The 17,432-nt window shown below is 36.4% G+C and overlaps 3 protein-coding genes across 5 annotated transcripts; 2 read left to right on the forward strand and 1 right to left on the reverse strand.

Annotated features, from left to right (window-relative positions):
* The first annotated feature begins 920 nt into the window (after positions 1-920).
* On the forward strand, positions 921-7,395 carry LOC111803774 (P-loop containing nucleoside triphosphate hydrolases superfamily protein). Of its 3 annotated transcripts, none has more exons than XM_087127804.1 (14): positions 921-1,239; positions 1,590-1,729; positions 1,905-2,091; positions 2,405-2,535; positions 2,788-2,932; positions 3,068-3,339; positions 4,250-4,374; positions 5,276-5,319; positions 5,744-5,875; positions 6,030-6,107; positions 6,333-6,415; positions 6,579-6,701; positions 6,914-6,974; positions 7,066-7,395. In XM_087127804.1, exons 2-14 carry the CDS (start codon positions 1,713-1,715, stop codon positions 7,225-7,227), a joined length of 1,560 nt encoding a protein of 519 aa, XP_086983930.1. In that variant the 5' UTR covers positions 921-1,239; positions 1,590-1,712; the 3' UTR covers positions 7,228-7,395. The 3 variants fall into 3 exon arrangements, with proteins under 3 accessions (XP_086983930.1, XP_023544080.2, XP_023544078.2); XM_023688312.2 differs by having other exon boundaries at positions 1,917-2,091; XM_023688310.2 differs by having other exon boundaries at positions 1,927-2,091.
* Positions 7,304-8,040, reverse strand: LOC111803775 (uncharacterized). Its single transcript, XM_023688313.2, has 2 exons — positions 7,586-8,040; positions 7,304-7,501 (listed from the first exon to the last, which is right to left on the reverse strand). The coding sequence occupies exons 1-2, from the start codon at positions 8,038-8,040 to the stop codon at positions 7,450-7,452; spliced, it is 507 nt and encodes a 168-aa protein (XP_023544081.1). The 3' UTR covers positions 7,304-7,449.
* Positions 8,041-14,162: 6,122 nt separating this feature from the next.
* LOC111804345 (homeobox protein SHOOT MERISTEMLESS) lies at positions 14,163-17,331 on the forward strand. Its single transcript, XM_023689108.2, has 4 exons — positions 14,163-14,989; positions 15,062-15,302; positions 16,658-16,902; positions 16,986-17,331. Exons 1-4 carry the CDS (start codon positions 14,627-14,629, stop codon positions 17,193-17,195), a joined length of 1,059 nt encoding a protein of 352 aa, XP_023544876.2. The 5' UTR covers positions 14,163-14,626; the 3' UTR covers positions 17,196-17,331.
* The last annotated feature ends 101 nt before the right edge of the window (positions 17,332-17,432 follow it).

Genomic DNA, 17,432 nt, shown 5'->3' on the forward strand with positions numbered 1-17,432 from the left:
CCAGAAGAACAAGAGGACAGTTCCAGTCACAGGCGTGTCCTTAGTATACTGAGAGTGAGAGCTGGATTAACTCATTGGTGAATCACTAGTTAAAAAAAAAAAAAAAATGCTCCACTTCTTATTTTATTTTATTTCAAAAATAAAGATTCATGAATTCTTATGTCGTGTAGGATAGCTGATTATGACCTTATTGTTTAAACGGAATTTTAAGACTTTGTCCGTTTTATCCAATTGGATGAGAATGGGATAATTTTAGATTATATTTGATTAGCTATTTATCCTTATTTTCAAATCTTAATTATGCCTTTTTCTGACTTTGAGTAACTCTATCTTCTATCTTTTATGTTTGTGGTTGACGCTAATTAATGGAATGACACCTTTGTTCTTTTGTTAAATTTGGATGAGACGGTATCAATTTAGATAACGTGATGTGACTCCACGCTAAAATAAATTTATTATTGAAATGAACAAATTATGAAAAGAATTGAGATGGGTTCGTGTTTTTGGTTCTTGTTTGTCGAGTTTGATTTGTTTATTTTGTCCATTTTTCTTGTAAGTTTGTTTGTGCATCGACTCCAAGTTGTGAGGTCCCTTTTCGTTATTGCTATTCATTATCTTTTTTAATTAAACCCTAATTGCACCATGAATGAAGGTGAACATTGGTCAATCAACAATGAAAAATAAAGTCTATGGATTTTAATTTAAAAAGTTATTTTGATTTCATATATTTATAAAAGAAATATATAATGAATCTGAGAAGAAGAAACAAAGGCGGCGAACTTTTGCATTTATGCAGTCTGGGTTGGGCCCAAGTAGTGGGCTAAACATAAGGCTCATTCTCGAGCCCAAGACAGCGGCCCATGGCCCAACCGATGTTTTGGGAAAAGCGGTGAACCATTATATTAGAGTTGGAAAAACAGAATAGAGAGAGAAAAAGAAAAAATTCATACGAACCCGTTCCGTCTGAGTTCTCACCTGTCACTATACCGACTTGTCGATCCGTTCGCAGAAGTCAGTGTTCAATCTATTGTTCGTTGCTCGTCGCTGTGTTTGATCGACGTTTCGTCGGTCAGCATATAATCTAACTTTCAGCAGGGACATAGAGTTACTGTATAATCTATAGCAGGGAAGATTCCATGTCGGTTTTGGAGCGGATTGCTAGGACCGTCAAAGCGTGGCGAATAATTAAGTCTTTCAAACTCAAAGATTCTTCAAGCGTATCTCCAAGTTTATATCTGAGTAATTTTCTCTTCTAGTTTCTGTTGATCATCGTTTCTAAATTACTGTTGTTGATATTCGTGTTACCTTATGTATGTAGTTTCGAAGTTGCTGCTTCTCTGTTTGACATGGACATGTAATCTTTATTCCAAATTATAGTTTGTATAATGAACTGTGCTGTGCTGTTCTCTTTTGGATGTCTATGGTTATTTGTTGTTAGTGGGCGGAAGCTGTGGGTTGCTTGATTCGCTGTTCTTTTGAATTATAACAGTGTTCTTCACCCACTGATATTCTATATTAGAAATAAAACTTCATTCGTTTAAAACGAATTGGTTTAGCACGTGAAGGAGATTTATCATATGTATATGCAGGACATTTTCGGCATCAACCGGAGCATCTAAAACCAGGATTTCTGTCTAATGGACGTGAACCTTGCTTTCTCTATCCGGCTATCGTTGCCAGTATGTTTGGAGTTGGGGCAATGGAAATAGCTTATGCAGAAGCTGAAGAGGTACGTCCTTGATGATTAATTCTTTGAATAGTCAGAGACAATCCCTGATATTTTTCCCTTAGATAACTGTTGGGTTATAATTGAATTTCAGTTCTTGATCGTACTTAATCCTAATTATAGATCGGTCATTTCTTTATTTGGTTGATTTTTAGCTGAATTGGTTGAATTGATTTAGTGACAACTTTAGCTATCCGCAGTCTGCTGTCACTCCCCCACCACCACCAAAGGACCTATCTACCCATGCTGATCTTGAGGAGATTGCTAAGAAAGAGAGACAGCGAATAAATGAGCAGTTAATCAGGAACAAAGGAATGAAGTATGGTGCTTGTCCGCGATTTACTGTTGGAGTTAAGGGCCAAAAGGTACTGTCTGTTTGTTCTCTTTTTGACTCACCGGCTTTATGGTTGCTCTATAATCAAATGTGTTAGATCCATGCTGAGTATTTGACCCAATAACTATCTTTGGAAACAGTAAACGTACCATCTGAAAATGGAGGTTGGTTGAACAACCAGTGTTTGAATGTGCTATTTTACTTTATTTGTTATAGGTTTGAGTTGTTATTTGCTAAAAATGTTTCCCTAATCATATATTGAGATAAAATGTTAAATTTTTATATTAAGCATTGCAAGATATATGTAATAGGAATTATGTTTTAATTCTCTAGAATGAGAGCAGGTCAGCATCAAGTTCCAAGTTCCTTCCAGTTGTGAAGTCTCGCATCTGGTTGCCAATCTTGTATCAAATCTTGGACTAAAAGTTGAAGAGCGTGCTGGTGGTTCAGATATGTTATTGCGTGCATGGGCCAGGTACATGCACATGAGTATTTGAATTTCCACGGATCATTTGGTTGCAATTATTCAACATTTGTTGACATTGGTGTCAAGCAATTTGAAGTTACAAGGAGGAAGGATGTTTACATTCGTTTTTTCGTTTATTCTTTCCTAAGTAATACTTATAGACATTGATTGTTGCCTTCATTTGTTTTTCTTTGTTCGTTGTTCTTACATTTCTCATTATGAAGTTGTTAATTGTACTGTGCTATATATTGACCATTGTAGTCCAGTTGCTTGGCAACTATCTCTTACTCGACCAAAAACTCAGAGAGAAGCTGGAGGAAACGAAGGAAACTCATTAGAAATTGATGCCGGGGATGAAGATCTAAGCGTCCTGATATTTCATTCACTTGTTAGCTCAGATAAAACTGTCAGTGCTAATTTTAATAAATTATCAGCTACGAATTATGAATTTATTTTTATTTTTATGTATATTAATTAACTTATTCTAGGAGCAAAAATATAAGTAGAAACTTTTCATAATGGCTATTGCAAATTGCTACAGGAAATTGAATTCTTAAAGCGGGGAAGCCTGAGCACCGAAGAGCTCGATTCTTTGGTTTCTGTTTTACAATTAGCTGGTGGAAGGTTGGGAGAAAGTAGATCCCTTGAAAGAAAATCGAGGGAAGGGTCTACACAATTGCCAGATCCGGAAAAATCTATATCTAGTCTCGAATCAATGGGTGTGAAAGTTTATGGACTTGACGAGCCACATGTTAATTCCTCAAAAAATGAGATATCCTGGGACAATATTGCTGGTTATGATCAACAAAAAAGGTAGGCTCTGCTCTCTGTTGCATACTTTCGTATTTCTCTCATTAAATATAGGACTTATATATGGATAGACATTGGCAATGACCCCGTACCCTGTAATGTAGCAATAATTTTTTTTTTACTTAAATTAGAACTTTATATTAAGGTAAAGAAGAAATGCAGCCGTTCCTTCCTGGACACGAAATGGATTATATGATTGATCTTACTTCTCTAAAAGTTCCGTGAATATCTTAAGATTAGTCTGTAATGCTTCTTTTTTTTTTTTTTTTTTTTAATACGAGACAAAAGAAGGCTAATGCTCAAAAGTTCCTAACTCCACAAGGGAGTGAATAAGAAAAGAAATAAATAATACAATTACCTAGGAAAAATAAAGGCATTTCAATTTAAACAAATGTCGGACAATAAAAAATCAGAGAAGGCTTGGAAAGAGAACACCATGAGGAAGCCTTTAAGCGTACAGAATCAAACCAAAGGAAATGCTTGTCTTAAAAAATTCTTTGATTTGTCTCCATCCACGATTCTGATAATAGAGCTTTGATCATATTTAACCATCATAACTTCGGTTTTGAAGCCAAAAAACGACCAACAACCAGCTGAAGAACATTATCCTATAACACATTTGATAAAATACAGTGTAATTGAAGAGAGTAAGAAGCTTGAACAAACACTTCCAATGAATTGGAGCAACCAAAAAAGATAATCTCCATCCTCTTGGCCAAGAGGATAGTCTGCGATGTTTCTTATCCGTTTCCTTTTATTATTTTCTGATGTCTATGAAATCGTGAAGGTTTCATTAAAGATGATATAATCTATGGTCTCTGCTTCATGTTGATTGTTTGTAGAAATAGATCCTCTACGTTTGTTAGCAAAAATAATGTTTTCCTCGTTTCGTTGGCTCATAATCTTATTGTAGTGAAATAGAAGACACGATACTGCTGACTCTGCATAATCCAGAATTATTTGATGAGATTGCTCATGGGACTCGGCGCAAGTTTGAATCAAATAGACCTCGGGCTGTTCTCTTTGAAGGGCCTCCAGGTAGGTTACTGAATTGAGAATGTCTGTGAATATGAACAATATTTCAGGATTCTTTACTAGGTTATGTATATTCCTTATCCTAGCCCGTTTTTCATTCACTCAAACTCTCACTTTCCTGTGAACATGAATAATATTTCAGGAAATAGATCTTCTTTGTTAGGTTATCATATTCCTTATCTTAGCCTGTCTTTCGTGTGCTCAAACTTTCATTTTCTCTGTCATACAAGGGCAGCTGCCCATAGTCATACGAGAGAATAAGAATGAACTATACAACTTTATGAAATTTTCAATGTTTTACTCTTATTTCATTTTGTTTTCTTTACCATTTGAAGTTATTTCAATTCTCCAGAATGTTAGTTTTCTTAGGAAAAGAAGCAATTTATATAATTTCAATTCTTCCGCTCTTTATTTTCCCTTCAATCAGAATTAAGAAGACATTTCAATTTTCAATTTTCACTAGCGAAATACAGTTCTTCCAAATCTTAATAGGGAGAACATTACAAGTGCTTTAGTATTTTCATTTTGTTCCATGATATTATCTCGAATCCCCTCTCTCTGTGACCCCACTTATCTTTTTCCGACTAAGTCCACCCTGGATTAATTTACTTATCTTTCCTGATACCCAAGTAAAAAAAGGATTTGCTGCTCTTAAAATAGGGGGACACGTGCTACATTAGTAGAATACAATTATCTACTTCTGAATCTCTTCCTGAGGCTCCTTATACAAAATTTTCTTGTACTTGGTTTTTGAACAAATTCTGCACTATATTTTAAACCTTGCTTGCCATTGTCATGGAGATTCAGCAGAGTTGTGAGATTCCTGTAGTTGTATTTTGCCTTCGTAGCTTATAAAGATTGGATAAGTTGTTAGCGAAGCTTACTTGTAGCATCTTTGGTTCAGGTACAGGAAAAACATCTTCTGCTCGTGTAATTGCAAATCAAGCTGTAAGTCATTATATGCTCATTATTTGTACTCATGATTGATCGTAAATGAAATCGGACCAAAAAAAGAAAAAAAGGGTTGATTGAGAATACTCAATAAATTTGTTACCTTTGCTGGTGGCTTTGAGGGTGAGATCCCTTAACCAACTGGCAATTCTATATACTTTCAATTCACAAAAAAGTACAGCGTAGTTTAAAATTTTGTCGTCATGTTGCACTTTGGCTCAGCAGGTACTTAAATATGTTCTGCATGTCATCTAATTTTAGTTATTCCTAGGAAATTATGTCTGCTTGCTTTGCAACGTAGAGTTTTCTATTCCAATCACGCAAAATGGTCTTGGACCTCATATAAGCTGCTGATCTCGTGAATTAAGTATGTGATGGATAGAAGGAACCTAAGATTTTGTACCCTCACGTTTTGTGTCAGGGCGTCCCCTTGGTGTACGTACCTCTTGAGGTTATCATGTCAAAATACTACGGTGAAAGCGAACGTCTCTTGGGGCAAGTGTTTTCACTTGCTAATGAACTTAGTACCGGTGCGATCATTTTCCTTGACGAGGTAAAAGGCTTGGTTATCGCCAGATCATCAGCTGTTTTTTTTTTTTTTTTCTAATGAAAACCAATTTATCTTTTATTTTTATTATTATTTACAATTTACGTATTTTTTAGATTGTACAATTTATGATTTCCCCCTGTTTCTTTTCCAACTGCAGGTTGATTCTTTTGCAGTTGCTCGTGACAGTGAAATGCATGAAGCTACTCGAAGAGTATTATCAGTGTTATTGCGTCAGGTAAAGACGAATCTTACATGAATCCATAACTCCAAAGGTCATGTGCCTTCCGCCGCGCATCAGTGAATTAACTGTATTAATGTTTGACTAAAAAACATTTGCATGCAAGCCAAGAGGCTAGTTTGGATGGCAATCAATTGGAATTGCATGTGTCATTTACGTGATAAACGTATCAACATATCTTGCTTCTTGAGCAACTTAGTTTAATTTACATTTTCTGTGTAGATTGATGGATTTGAACAAGACAGAAAAGTGGTTGTAATTGCTGCCACGAATAGAAAGCAGGACCTTGATCCTGCTTTAATTAGGTATGCAGATCTATACATTTTTTAATTTATCGGCTCTGATTTGTGCATCAAATAACGTTAATATATAAAACTAAAAAACACGCGCGCGCACACACACACCACACAAGCGAGCGCTTGCTTGCTGGGTTTCTGAACTGATTTCTTTTCCTGAATTTTCGTTTAGTCGGTTTGACTTGATGATCACATTTGGCTTACCTGATGAGCGGAACCGTCAGGAAATAGCAGCTCAGTACGCAAAGCAGCTAACGAAACCTGAACTGAACGAGTTTGCAAAGAATACAGAAGGGTTAGTTAATCGTAGGCCCGAAACTATATTTGATTTCTTTTGGTAGTCTCGTTATTGTTTTTATTTGTCTGCTATTCTGCTGATGGACCACATACAATACAAGCCTCCCTGACTAGAATAGTTAGTTTTGTCGACTGCTTTGTTTCTAGAGCTGTAGTTGTAGTAATCTCTAAATCTACATTCTCCATGCTTCACTTCGCATGTATTTTCAGAATGTCTGGAAGGGACATCAGGGATATTTGTCAGCAAGCCGAGCGGTCCTGGGCATCAAAGGCAAACTACCCGTCCTTTATTTCATCTATCATTAATGCGTAGAGTTTCTATGTGGTGGCTATAACTTCTCTTTCTGGGTTTCTTTATACAGATACTTCGAGGGAAAGTATCCAAAACTGGAGAACATGGAATACTTCCACCCCTTCAAGAATATATTGAGTGCGCTATGAGCAGGCGCAAGGCTTTGCAAACTGTCGACGACCATAAAATCAAGGACTCCAACATCCGCACGAAGAAAACCCAATTCGCTTGACTATCTAAATCGACTCGCTAGCTAGTAAGCTTGAAATGATTTTTCTTTTTTGTTGAGCTTTTAATATGCCAATGAATCAGTCATAACTTATAGGATTGAGATAGAAATGGAAAAATATTCAGTAATTCGATCAATATCACGCTTTGTTGATCGATACAGTTACACTTATACCCTCATAATACTCACTCTTACGCTCCCCGTTCAAACCTTAGCATAGCAGCTTCAAAAGGTGATCATGTTGAGTTGAATTAGACTTAGCAGCAGAGCTCCGTCCCTGCATCAATCAACAAGATCAGATTCATATATCAGTTATTAGTTGTTGCTGATTACTTAACGAAGGCTGAAGATTCTATTCTACCTTTCTAAGGAGACCGAGGGAGATGGTTCTTCTTCCTGAACCCTCTTTCTTTTCCGGTTGTTCGGACCCTGCCTGGCCGACAGAAACGAGGCGATCTGCATCTGACACTGGAGCAGCATGCGAGTCATCTCGGCCTCCGATTCCAACCTCCTCTTTTCCTCCTCAAGGCGGATGACCTCCCTCGCCTTGAAAATCTCCATTTCCGCTGTCAGCAGCGACTTTGTTAAGATCTGCAGGCTCTCTGCCAGGCCGGACAACCGTGTTTCCTCGCCGGAGCTTCCCGAATCTTCACCTGTGGAAATATGGGAAGTTTCAGCCTCTGAATGTGGAGGAGCATCGGAATTCCCGATCAGAAGCTCGTCGGACGAGGACCCTGCTGCATATCTTCCATATTTTTGACGTTTCTGGTCCTCACTGCACTTGATCGGTTTGGTTCCGCCTGTCGGCTCTTCCATTTTCGGCTTTTTTCCAGAACCACCAGCTTTAGGGTAGAAAGGAGAGTTTTGAAAAGCTAAAAAGTGAGGTGCCAACAACCAGTTGTACTTGGATCAGATTCCAACATTTTCCACTAACTCGTGTGATCAAGCGGAGAACCCGTTATTTGCGCACCTAATTTACAGTTATTAACAGTCTCTTTCCAGCTTTTGTGAGAGACTTCCCCTCCCGTCAGGAATTTCTTCTTTTCCCCACGGGTGCAAGTTCAACTACCCATCTTCAATTTCTTGCCTGAACTAAAGAAATTCTTAGCAGAGTTTAAGAATTGAACTTCAGCGTCCATGGCTTGTTCATGGTGGGGATTATCTTGCATGAACTAACGAAACAGGAAACGGTGTGGGGGAAAGAGGCTTGAGGAGTTGAGTCCATTATTCAATCCTCCTGTAGATGAAACATTACCACCATCCTCGGCTCAGCGTAGGTTGACTGATGCGACATCCATGATACGACATTTTATTTTGCCACCATCCCCACTACCCGCTTTTTCATTAATGTGTCTGTCTGGCCCAGAGGGTGCCTTGAAAATATGAACTGCACTTTGTGGGATTTCTTGTACGTTCAATCTTTCTTCGAAATTCGCCTATTTTGTGTAACTTTAAACTCTCCATTTCAATAGAACTTAGTTAGTATTGGTTGGTTTCCTTCCAGTGGCCGCAAAGAGGAAGAACAAGGCTGCTTTGTTGAAAAAAGAACAGATTTTGAGATGTTCATACTGTGATGAGTTGCAAAAACAAGAACTGGGTCGAAGGAATACCGAATACCACACAAAAATTCAATGGTAGTGGCACTAATTAGAGTAGCGTCACTTCGTTGTCGGCCAACAGAACAATTTGTGGTACCATATTTTATCTCTCTTTTCTTTGTTTGGAGGGTTTGGTCGAACAAGGGCCCTCTAATATGCCTGAAGCCATGTGCTTGCCACTCACTTCAGCAATCAATATACCCCCTCCAAAATATCCCCTAATAATTTCTGATTTATTCATTTCCTTTTCCTCCACCCTTTTGATTCACCGTAAGAAACACCAACGCCAACACCATATGGAAACACAGAGGGAGGGAGTCTAATCATGGAGAAAAACCAAACATGCATCCAGTTCTCAAGTGATAACATTCATTAATAAGATGAAGATGATTTTTGTGTTAATGGAAGATGATGAGACGTGGGGCTTTGCCTTTTTTGTGGTGCACACAGAGAAGCCCAACTCTTTTCATTTGGTTTGTTCCTTTTCCCCCCAAACCTGTCGCCCTTCAAATGCCTCAACTCTCAAGTCTTCATTCAATTATTAAACCATCATCTTCTTCTACTTATGGTATTCTATTGTTTTCCAAAATGCGAGAATCAAAGTTTACTATAGTTTGTACTATCGCGATATTAGTTGCGTGACAACAAACAAATATCTTTTATTTGGTGCATTATGTTAATGAATGTACTAAGACGTATTAACTCAAAAACTAAAGAGTAAGGAGAAATCCACGGATGAAAAATTATTTTAAGAATCTTTTATGAGCCAATAATTCGAACATAAATCAATAGATAAGACAATATTTATCATTGAACTAAAAAATAAATAATAATTCAAGAGATTTAACTTTCAATTCATTTGGCAAAATGGCACCATTTTTGTATTAGAAAAAGTGTATGGTTAATAGAAATGGGTGGAATATAAAGAATTAATAATTGACCAAAAATTGGGGCTTGCATTTCCTTAAAAATTAATAATAATAAACAAATAATATCTGGTTTAAGGGTAGGTTAGTGTGCACTCAAATCTAACTTTAAATATTCACTAAACCATTTGTACCCAAAAGTTGAAACAAATTAAAGTAAGACATATTTTCTGAATATTAGTTATTTGTCCCTATATACCTAAAACTCTTTTTTTTATTATTATTATCTTTAATTTTTAACTTTTCACTGTTCTATTTTTATTCAAAAAATATATATATTTGTACTTTATTTGAAAACATATTAAAGATTATGTACATATGTTTGTATATATATGTGTCACTATTTTTTTATGATGGGATGAGAGATGTGGAAATCTATTTTACTTGAGATGGTTGACCAAAAAAATAATCCAAAGTTTATATCTTACAATGGTCACACGAATGTGATCTAATTGATTCCTCATTATTGTTTAGAAGACAAGTAATAGGTAGGAATGAATGATAGAATTTGAACCCGTAACATTTTGTATCTAAAACAAACGTGCGTTAAAGGCCGTTATACTAGGTGCTAAAACACAAAGTGTTTTGTATCAAATATCTCCAACTTGAAAAAAGAAACCAATAAATTAAATGAAATATTTTTTTAGTTGAGTCGGGTTAAATTTTCTTAAGACTTAAAAAATTTTGATTCATTTTATGAATCGAGATTTTTTAAGAACCTGTTAGACGAACAGGACTCTCCATAATGGTATGATATTGTCCACTTTGAGCATAAGTACTCATTGTTTTGCTTTGGGTTTTCCCGTAATGCATCACCCCAACAGAGAAAGTATTCCTTGATTATAAACCCATGATCATTCCCTAAATTAGTCGATGTGTGACTTTCATCCAATAAATCCGATCAATCAAAACCCAACCTGTGTACACTCTCGTAGTAGTCGGATTAAGCTGTCGTGGAGATATCAGTTGTTTACAACAAATCTTTCATCTTTCTGAGGGAGAAGCCGAGAGAACCATGTAGCATTTGGTGTGTAAATAGTGATTGTGTTCTTGTTTTGTTTGGGGTTGGCGATGGTGGCGGTAGTGGCATTGATTGGAAGAGTTAAGAGCGCATACCACGCCGTCTGCAAGACGAATCATGGGCTTGTACATGGAAATGACTTAAAAGTGCATCACCAACCCAAAGCAAAAAAAGAATAAAAAAGAACCCTAATGTAGGGTTCCAACCCACTTTTCCCTAAACCCTAAAAACCCCTTTCCCTCTGCTCCACATTTTTTGCGACGGATTCGCTTACTATATATAATTTCTCTCCCAAAACCCTAAACCCCAAATAACCCTAATTCCATCGCTAAACCCTAAACCCTAAAAACCCTAATTCCCAACTTCCATCCCTAAAAACCCTAAAAAACCCTAATTCCCAAATTCTATCCCTAAACCCTAAAAAACCCTAATTCCCAAATTCTATCCCTAAACCCTAAAAAACCCTAATTCCAATTTCTTGTATTTGGTGTCTACTTTGTAGGAGATAAGATTGGAGATTGACGATGAAAGACAAAAAGGGACTGACGCTGAATCATTTCTTATTTATTTATTTATTTATTTAGGTTTGTAGGGCACATTTTTTCATTGTACTTCTTTTGCTTACGTATATTATTCTCCCAACTATCTCTGTCTCCCTCGTAGAAACCAATTTCAAAACTGGGAGCTGATTGTTCTTCCTCTCTTCTTACAAATTCCCTTACTTTATTCATTTCCTTCACTAATTTTGTGTAAACCTTTCATTGTTTACAAGAATTATTACCCTTTTTATATGTTTATACTAACCAAATTATTCTAAATTATAATTAACTCCTATAAACATTGTTAACTAAACTATAATATACGATGATTTGACATGTGTCGAGGATGATGAATAGTTAATGAAATATAAAAGAGTCGATACATAGAGTGTTTTGCACCCAACGCTTTCGAGAAACTTTCGAAAGCGTGACTAACATACAAGCTTCTATGCATAGAGTTGAAAATTTCAACTACCATAGAAATATTGTCGTTCGTGAGATGAAAAGTTATCTTGGAAAGGAATCGCGATGCCAATCAAGCTGTCAATGGATCGTTAGATGAGTCGTGTATATGCATAGAATCATTAGTGACAATTGAATGACGTCGGTGAATTATGACATTTTATCTAACTTAAATGCTCATCACGCGTTTAAAATAGTTTATATCAGGTAAGTTACGACGTTGTTTGTAAGATGAGAAGTTATCTTAAGAATGAAGAATAACGCCCGTCACATTAAAAAGAAGATATTTTTATCTCTTTTTTTTTATTGATAAAGCAATGAATGATCGACACGAAGCTCGTTAAAATGAAAATTTGAAAGGAGACAATGAAGCGGAAATGAGTAGACATGATGATAGTTGGAGTTAGGAGCTCGAACAAACATGAGATGTTGAGTAGTTTTGTGTCAAATATATACATATGTGCGTGAGAGGAGGAATATGTTTTATTCGATTCATCCTATGTTTGCTTGTTGGTACACATTATATATATATATCAATGCCGGAGGGTTAAATTTCACAATCATAACACTAGCACACTTTGATTGATCTCAAGCCAAGCCTTTAACTTTAAGGTGGTAATAATTTTGACAATTTATTTGTACCTTTGAGATTGCTTTCCAATTTTGATGAGTTCCCTTTTAATCATTTTTTTTTTAATTTACGAGTAGTTGGATTGTCTCGCTAAATTATCAATCATCTCAAAATTTTAAGCCTCACGTTCGAGATGTCAATAGTATGATATTGTCCATACATAAGCTCTTATGACTTTGTTTTGGGCTTCACAAAAAGCAGCACACCAATGAATAGTATTCCTCACTTATAAAACCATTACCTTCTACTAAATTAATCAATGTGGGGCTCACTCCCACTAATCTTCGAGATATTGTATTTTAATCTATTGATAAAATTATTATTTATCTAAAATTAATTATAATATTTATCTCGAATTTTGTGTTAATATCCTAATTAAATTGAAATTGGAAGGGATACACTTAAAATGATTTTTATTAGAAATTTCAAATATCTGTATTTACGTCATTTCATGGAGCAGTAAGATTTGACCGTGAAATAATAGAATTGGAAGAATAAATTTAATTTAGGTGATTCATTATCTGTTAATTTTAAAATTGTTAATAAATAAAGAAAAGAGTTTAACATAATGTTACAAAATCAGGAATGAAAAGTCTTGGTTGATTAAACAGAAAATTACACCATTATTAAATTAGTTATAATGTAAACCAATATAAAGTTTATGGGCATGTTGCCACAAGAAGCGGAACCCATATTTCTTCTCCAGAATCTCTTAATTGTTCTAGAGCAACTAGAAAGTGTATTTAATCAGGAGGAATTCAGTACAGGTGTGGGATACATATCCAGAAGTTTTCGCAACTCAATCATGTATGATTGGAATCATAAAAAATTTGACATTTTCGAATTCTGCCGATAACCACTATAGGCTCGAGAAACAAAGAGAAGATGTGTATAAACGAGATATACAGCAACAAGAAGAAGGAAAAGGATAACAAGAGTTTTTGCTACTATAACCTTCCCGACCACGATTTCTTTTTTGTTCTAATTGTTAGACGAACACGACTCTCCACAATGATATGATATTGTCCCATTTTGAGCCTAAGCTCTCATGGCTTTGCTTTGGTCTTCCCCAAAAGGCCTCATACCATGGAGTTAGTATTCCTCACTTATAAACCCATCATCATTTCCTAAATTAGCCGAGGTGAGACTTCCCTAAAGGAGTCGAGCCACGATTAAAGGGAGACGCACTTTGTTCGAGGAGAAGTGTTGGATGATGGAAGTCTCACATCGGCTAATTTAGGGAATGATCATGGGTTTATAAGTGAGGAATACTTACTCTATTGGTATGAGGCTTTTTGGGGAGCCCAAAGCAAAGCCAGTAGAGATTATGCTCAGTACAATATAGTAACCAAAAAAATACGAAATTGTATTGATACTTGGTATAAAAGAAAAAAAGAAAAAAAAAAAAAAGGCTATAATCATTTAATGGGAAATTCTTTCTCATCTAAAATTAAGATTTAATGGGAAATTCTTTCTCATCTAAAATTAAGATAATTGGATTTGTAAAATAGAAACCATAAATAAAAAAAGAAAAAAAGGGAACAAAAGGTTAGAACATTTAATGGGCACTGTTCCAGAGAGAGATTAGGAGGTATGGCTAAGTAGAGTGAAAGATAAGAAGCGACATTCGGAGTGTCCCACTTACTTTATTACCACCTTTATTTTCCCTCCCCTTTCTCACTCTCTCCATCCCCCCATCGCTGCCTTGGCTTTCCATCTCTCCGCCCTGCCCTGCCCTGCCCTGCCCTGCACTGCTCTCTCCTCGATTCCGTCGTTTCCCTCTCTCTCTCTCTCTCATTCTTTTTGGCAGTAATGGCAGTGCCTCATCAGTGCCACTGCAACGACAAAAGAGGACGACGAGAGTTTTCATCGGGAAGGTAAAAAAAAAAAAAAACCCAACAAAAAAAAAAATCAAAACTTTGCCACTATCCTCTTAACCCATCTCCTTCGCTCTCTCAAAAACTTGAAATTAAACGCTACCCACCGAAGAAGAAGAGGAAAAAACACTAAAGGTGGGGACTTTAATCTGTTTCATTCATTTAAACCAATACCTCCAACGCCAGGCTTTTCCAGTTTCATTCATCAACAACTCAGATCTTTCTTAAAAGAACCCAAAAGCCTGAACTTTTTGAAGCTAAAATCCCGGGAGTCTAAACACAAAAGTGGGTTTTTTAGGAGAGAGACGCACGGATTTTTGTTCGTTGTTGTTGTTGTTGTTGTTATCAATGGATGGTCCAAGTGGGAGTTCTTCAGGTGGAGGTATGATGAATTTTGTTGATCAAAACAGTCATAATGCGTTTGGTTCTATGATGATGATGATGCCCTTGATGTCCACCTCTCATCAACAACAACACCACCATCAGGGAGATGCATGTAGCTCGTTTCTTCCTCCTCCTCCTCCTCCTCCTCCTCCGCCGCCTAATTACACCAACAATAACACTTCTAATTCAATTTCTTACTTCTTGGATGAAACCAACAACAACATCAACGAGGGTAGTAATGGTAATTCTTCATGTGAATTGAAGGCCAAAATCATGGGTCATCCCCACTACCACCGCCTGCTTGTTGCCTATGTCAATTGCCGGAAGGTAATAATAATGCTAGATGTTATTCTATTTAGGACCCGGGAGAGTAGGCTGAGATCTGAAGCTTTTTGGCAGGTGGGGGCGCCGCCGGAAGTGGTGGCGAGGCTTGAACAAGCGTGTGCATCTGCAGCCACAATGAGTGGTACGTCTTGTATTGGACAAGATCCGGGGCTTGATCAGTTCATGGAGGCTTACTGTGAGATGCTCACCAAATATGAACACGAACTTTCTAAACCCTTTAGGGATGCCATGCTTTTTCTTCAACGAATTGAGTGCCAATTCAAAGCTCTCTCTATCTCCTCCTCCTCCGATGCTGGTGATTTCTTACTAACAATTACCCCTTATTTTATTTATTATTATCTTTTTTCCATTTGCCCAATTTTTGTGCTTTATTTCATTATAATTTTTTATTATTTTTGTGCACTTTCTTTGTGGCTAGGGCATTCATGAATCCTTTGATTTGCATAGTCTCTAGTTTAAAGATATATTGTTCTTAGGGTTTATATCTAAACCTCGTCTATCATGATGGCTTCATGACACAGTTCAACCCAAATTACCCCTTTTGATCTGGACGTGGCATGTCGACAATAGATCCCGACAAGAACACGAAATCTATTGTCAAGCTAAAAACTGACGATATAAGTCTACTGTTAACGGATATTGTCTGTTTTGGATTTTTCTTTTTGGGCTTGGTTTTAAAATGGGAGGTTTCGACACTTTTATGAGAAATGTTTCGTTTTTCTCTCCAATCGATATGAAATTTCACACAAATGATTTTGGAAACTAAATTAATTAGAACACGTTTCAAAGGGAATTCAATATTTTCAACCAAAAAGAAATGAAGTTTGTAGAAATGCATGAATCTATGTGTGTAAGGTTGGTTGAGATCTTCTAATATATGCCATTGGGAAGTTTCTTTTCCTTTTGAGATGAAACTTATGAATTCATCGTCTTTTATACCCCATATCTTCGATACATTTCCATTTAGTTCATCTTTTTCTTCCTTCAAATGGGATGCTCTAAGTATTGTTTTGATTATTGAAGTGAGAATCGAATCGAGATGTTCGAGTTTTGAATGAAACATTTAACCTCTCTTGTTTTTGTATCGATTTAAATATCTAAGTATCTGTCTCTTAATGATCGTTGAGTATGATTTCAATAATTTGCATGCAGTAATTCTATTTCTACCTACTATGATGATGATAAACTGTTTGTCACATTGTAGCGGTCTCATCGAACAATTTATCCTATCATTGGTTTTTGAGTTCACATGGATGAACATGAATCACTAAGTTGCTTTGGAAATACATGATCCTTTTTTTTTTGTCTTCTACTATTTTTTTTGTGTGTTAGATTCTCATTCCCTCTGCCAAATAGTTGAACAATGGTATGATATTGTCCACTTTGAGCATTAACTCTCGTGCCTTTGCTTTTACTTTCTCAAAAAGGCCCATTACAAATGGAAATGTATTTTTTACTTATAAATCCATGATCGTCCTCTTAATTAGTGAATGTGGGACTCCCTTCCAACAATCCGCTCACTGATCCATGCAATCAGCCAGAACTATAATTACTTGATTCATTTTTATGTTGTGAAGTTGTTATAATGTGTGGCTCGATGTTGTAATGTTTTGTTGTTCGCTGACACATATATTTGCACACGCCACTTAGGTTGCGGTGAGGCATTTGATAGGAACGGATCATCTGAAGAGGAAGTTGATATGAATGGGCAGTCAATTGACCCCTGGGCAGAAGACCATGAACTGAAAGGTCAACTCCTCCGAAAATACAGCAGATACTTAGGCAGTCTGAAGCAAGAATTCATGAAGAAAAGGAAGAAAGGGAAGCTACCAAAGGAGGCCAGGCAACAGCTCCTGGATTGGTGGAGCAGACATTACAAATGGCCTTATCCATCCGTATGTTCTTGTTTTGATAACATACACTATAGATTATAGATTATATAGATTCACCAATGGGATTGGAATGTTCTTTGTGACAGGAATCACAGAAGGTAGCTTTAGCAGAATCAACTGGGTTAGATCAAAAGCAAATCAACAACTGGTTCATCAACCAGAGAAAAAGACACTGGAAGCCATCTGAAGATATGCAATTTGTGGTGATGGATGCTGCTCATCATCATCCACAGTATTACATGGACTCCGTCTTGGGGAATCCTTTCCCATTTGATATCTCTCCCACTCTTCTCTAATTATTAAATTTCCTTTTAATATAATGTCATGTATATGTATATGATGATGGTGTTGATGGCGATCGCCTGTATGGATGTATGATGGATGTTTCAATTTGTTTGACAGAACATATATTATATATATATATATATATATATGTCACTTTGCCATTTGTTGGTTATTTGGGGTATCTCGAAAATGTTCGAGTTGAACTGACTTGCGAATTAAGTTATGAATTATTGGATAAGATATTGATG

The sequence above is a fragment of the Cucurbita pepo genome, chromosome 10 (assembly GCF_057944985.1).
Source record: "Cucurbita pepo subsp. pepo isolate OVF chromosome 10, ASM5794498v1, whole genome shotgun sequence".
NCBI lineage: Eukaryota > Viridiplantae > Streptophyta > Magnoliopsida > Cucurbitales > Cucurbitaceae > Cucurbita > Cucurbita pepo.

Bases quoted from the DNA above. Each gene is read 5' to 3' on its own strand.
- LOC111803774 (XM_023688310.2), top strand. From the start codon at position 1,137: ATGTCGGTTTTGGAGCGGATTGCTAGGACCGTCAAAGCGTGGCGAATA. The intron at 5,876-6,029 runs GTAAAAGGCTTG...TTCCAACTGCAG, and splicing joins CGATCATTTTCCTTGACGAG to GTTGATTCTTTTGCAGTTGC. The intron at 6,702-6,913 runs GTTAGTTAATCG...ATGTATTTTCAG, and splicing joins TTTGCAAAGAATACAGAAGG to AATGTCTGGAAGGGACATCA.
- LOC111803775 (XM_023688313.2), bottom strand. From the start codon at position 8,040: ATGGAAGAGCCGACAGGCGGAACCAAACCGATCAAGTGCAGTGAGGAC. The intron at 7,502-7,585 runs GTAGAATAGAAT...TGATTGATGCAG, and splicing joins CCCTCGGTCTCCTTAGAAAG to GGACGGAGCTCTGCTGCTAA.
- LOC111804345 (XM_023689108.2), top strand. From the start codon at position 14,627: ATGGATGGTCCAAGTGGGAGTTCTTCAGGTGGAGGTATGATGAATTTT. The intron at 15,303-16,657 runs GTGATTTCTTAC...CACGCCACTTAG, and splicing joins CTCCTCCTCCTCCGATGCTG to GTTGCGGTGAGGCATTTGAT. The intron at 16,903-16,985 runs GTATGTTCTTGT...TCTTTGTGACAG, and splicing joins ACAAATGGCCTTATCCATCC to GAATCACAGAAGGTAGCTTT.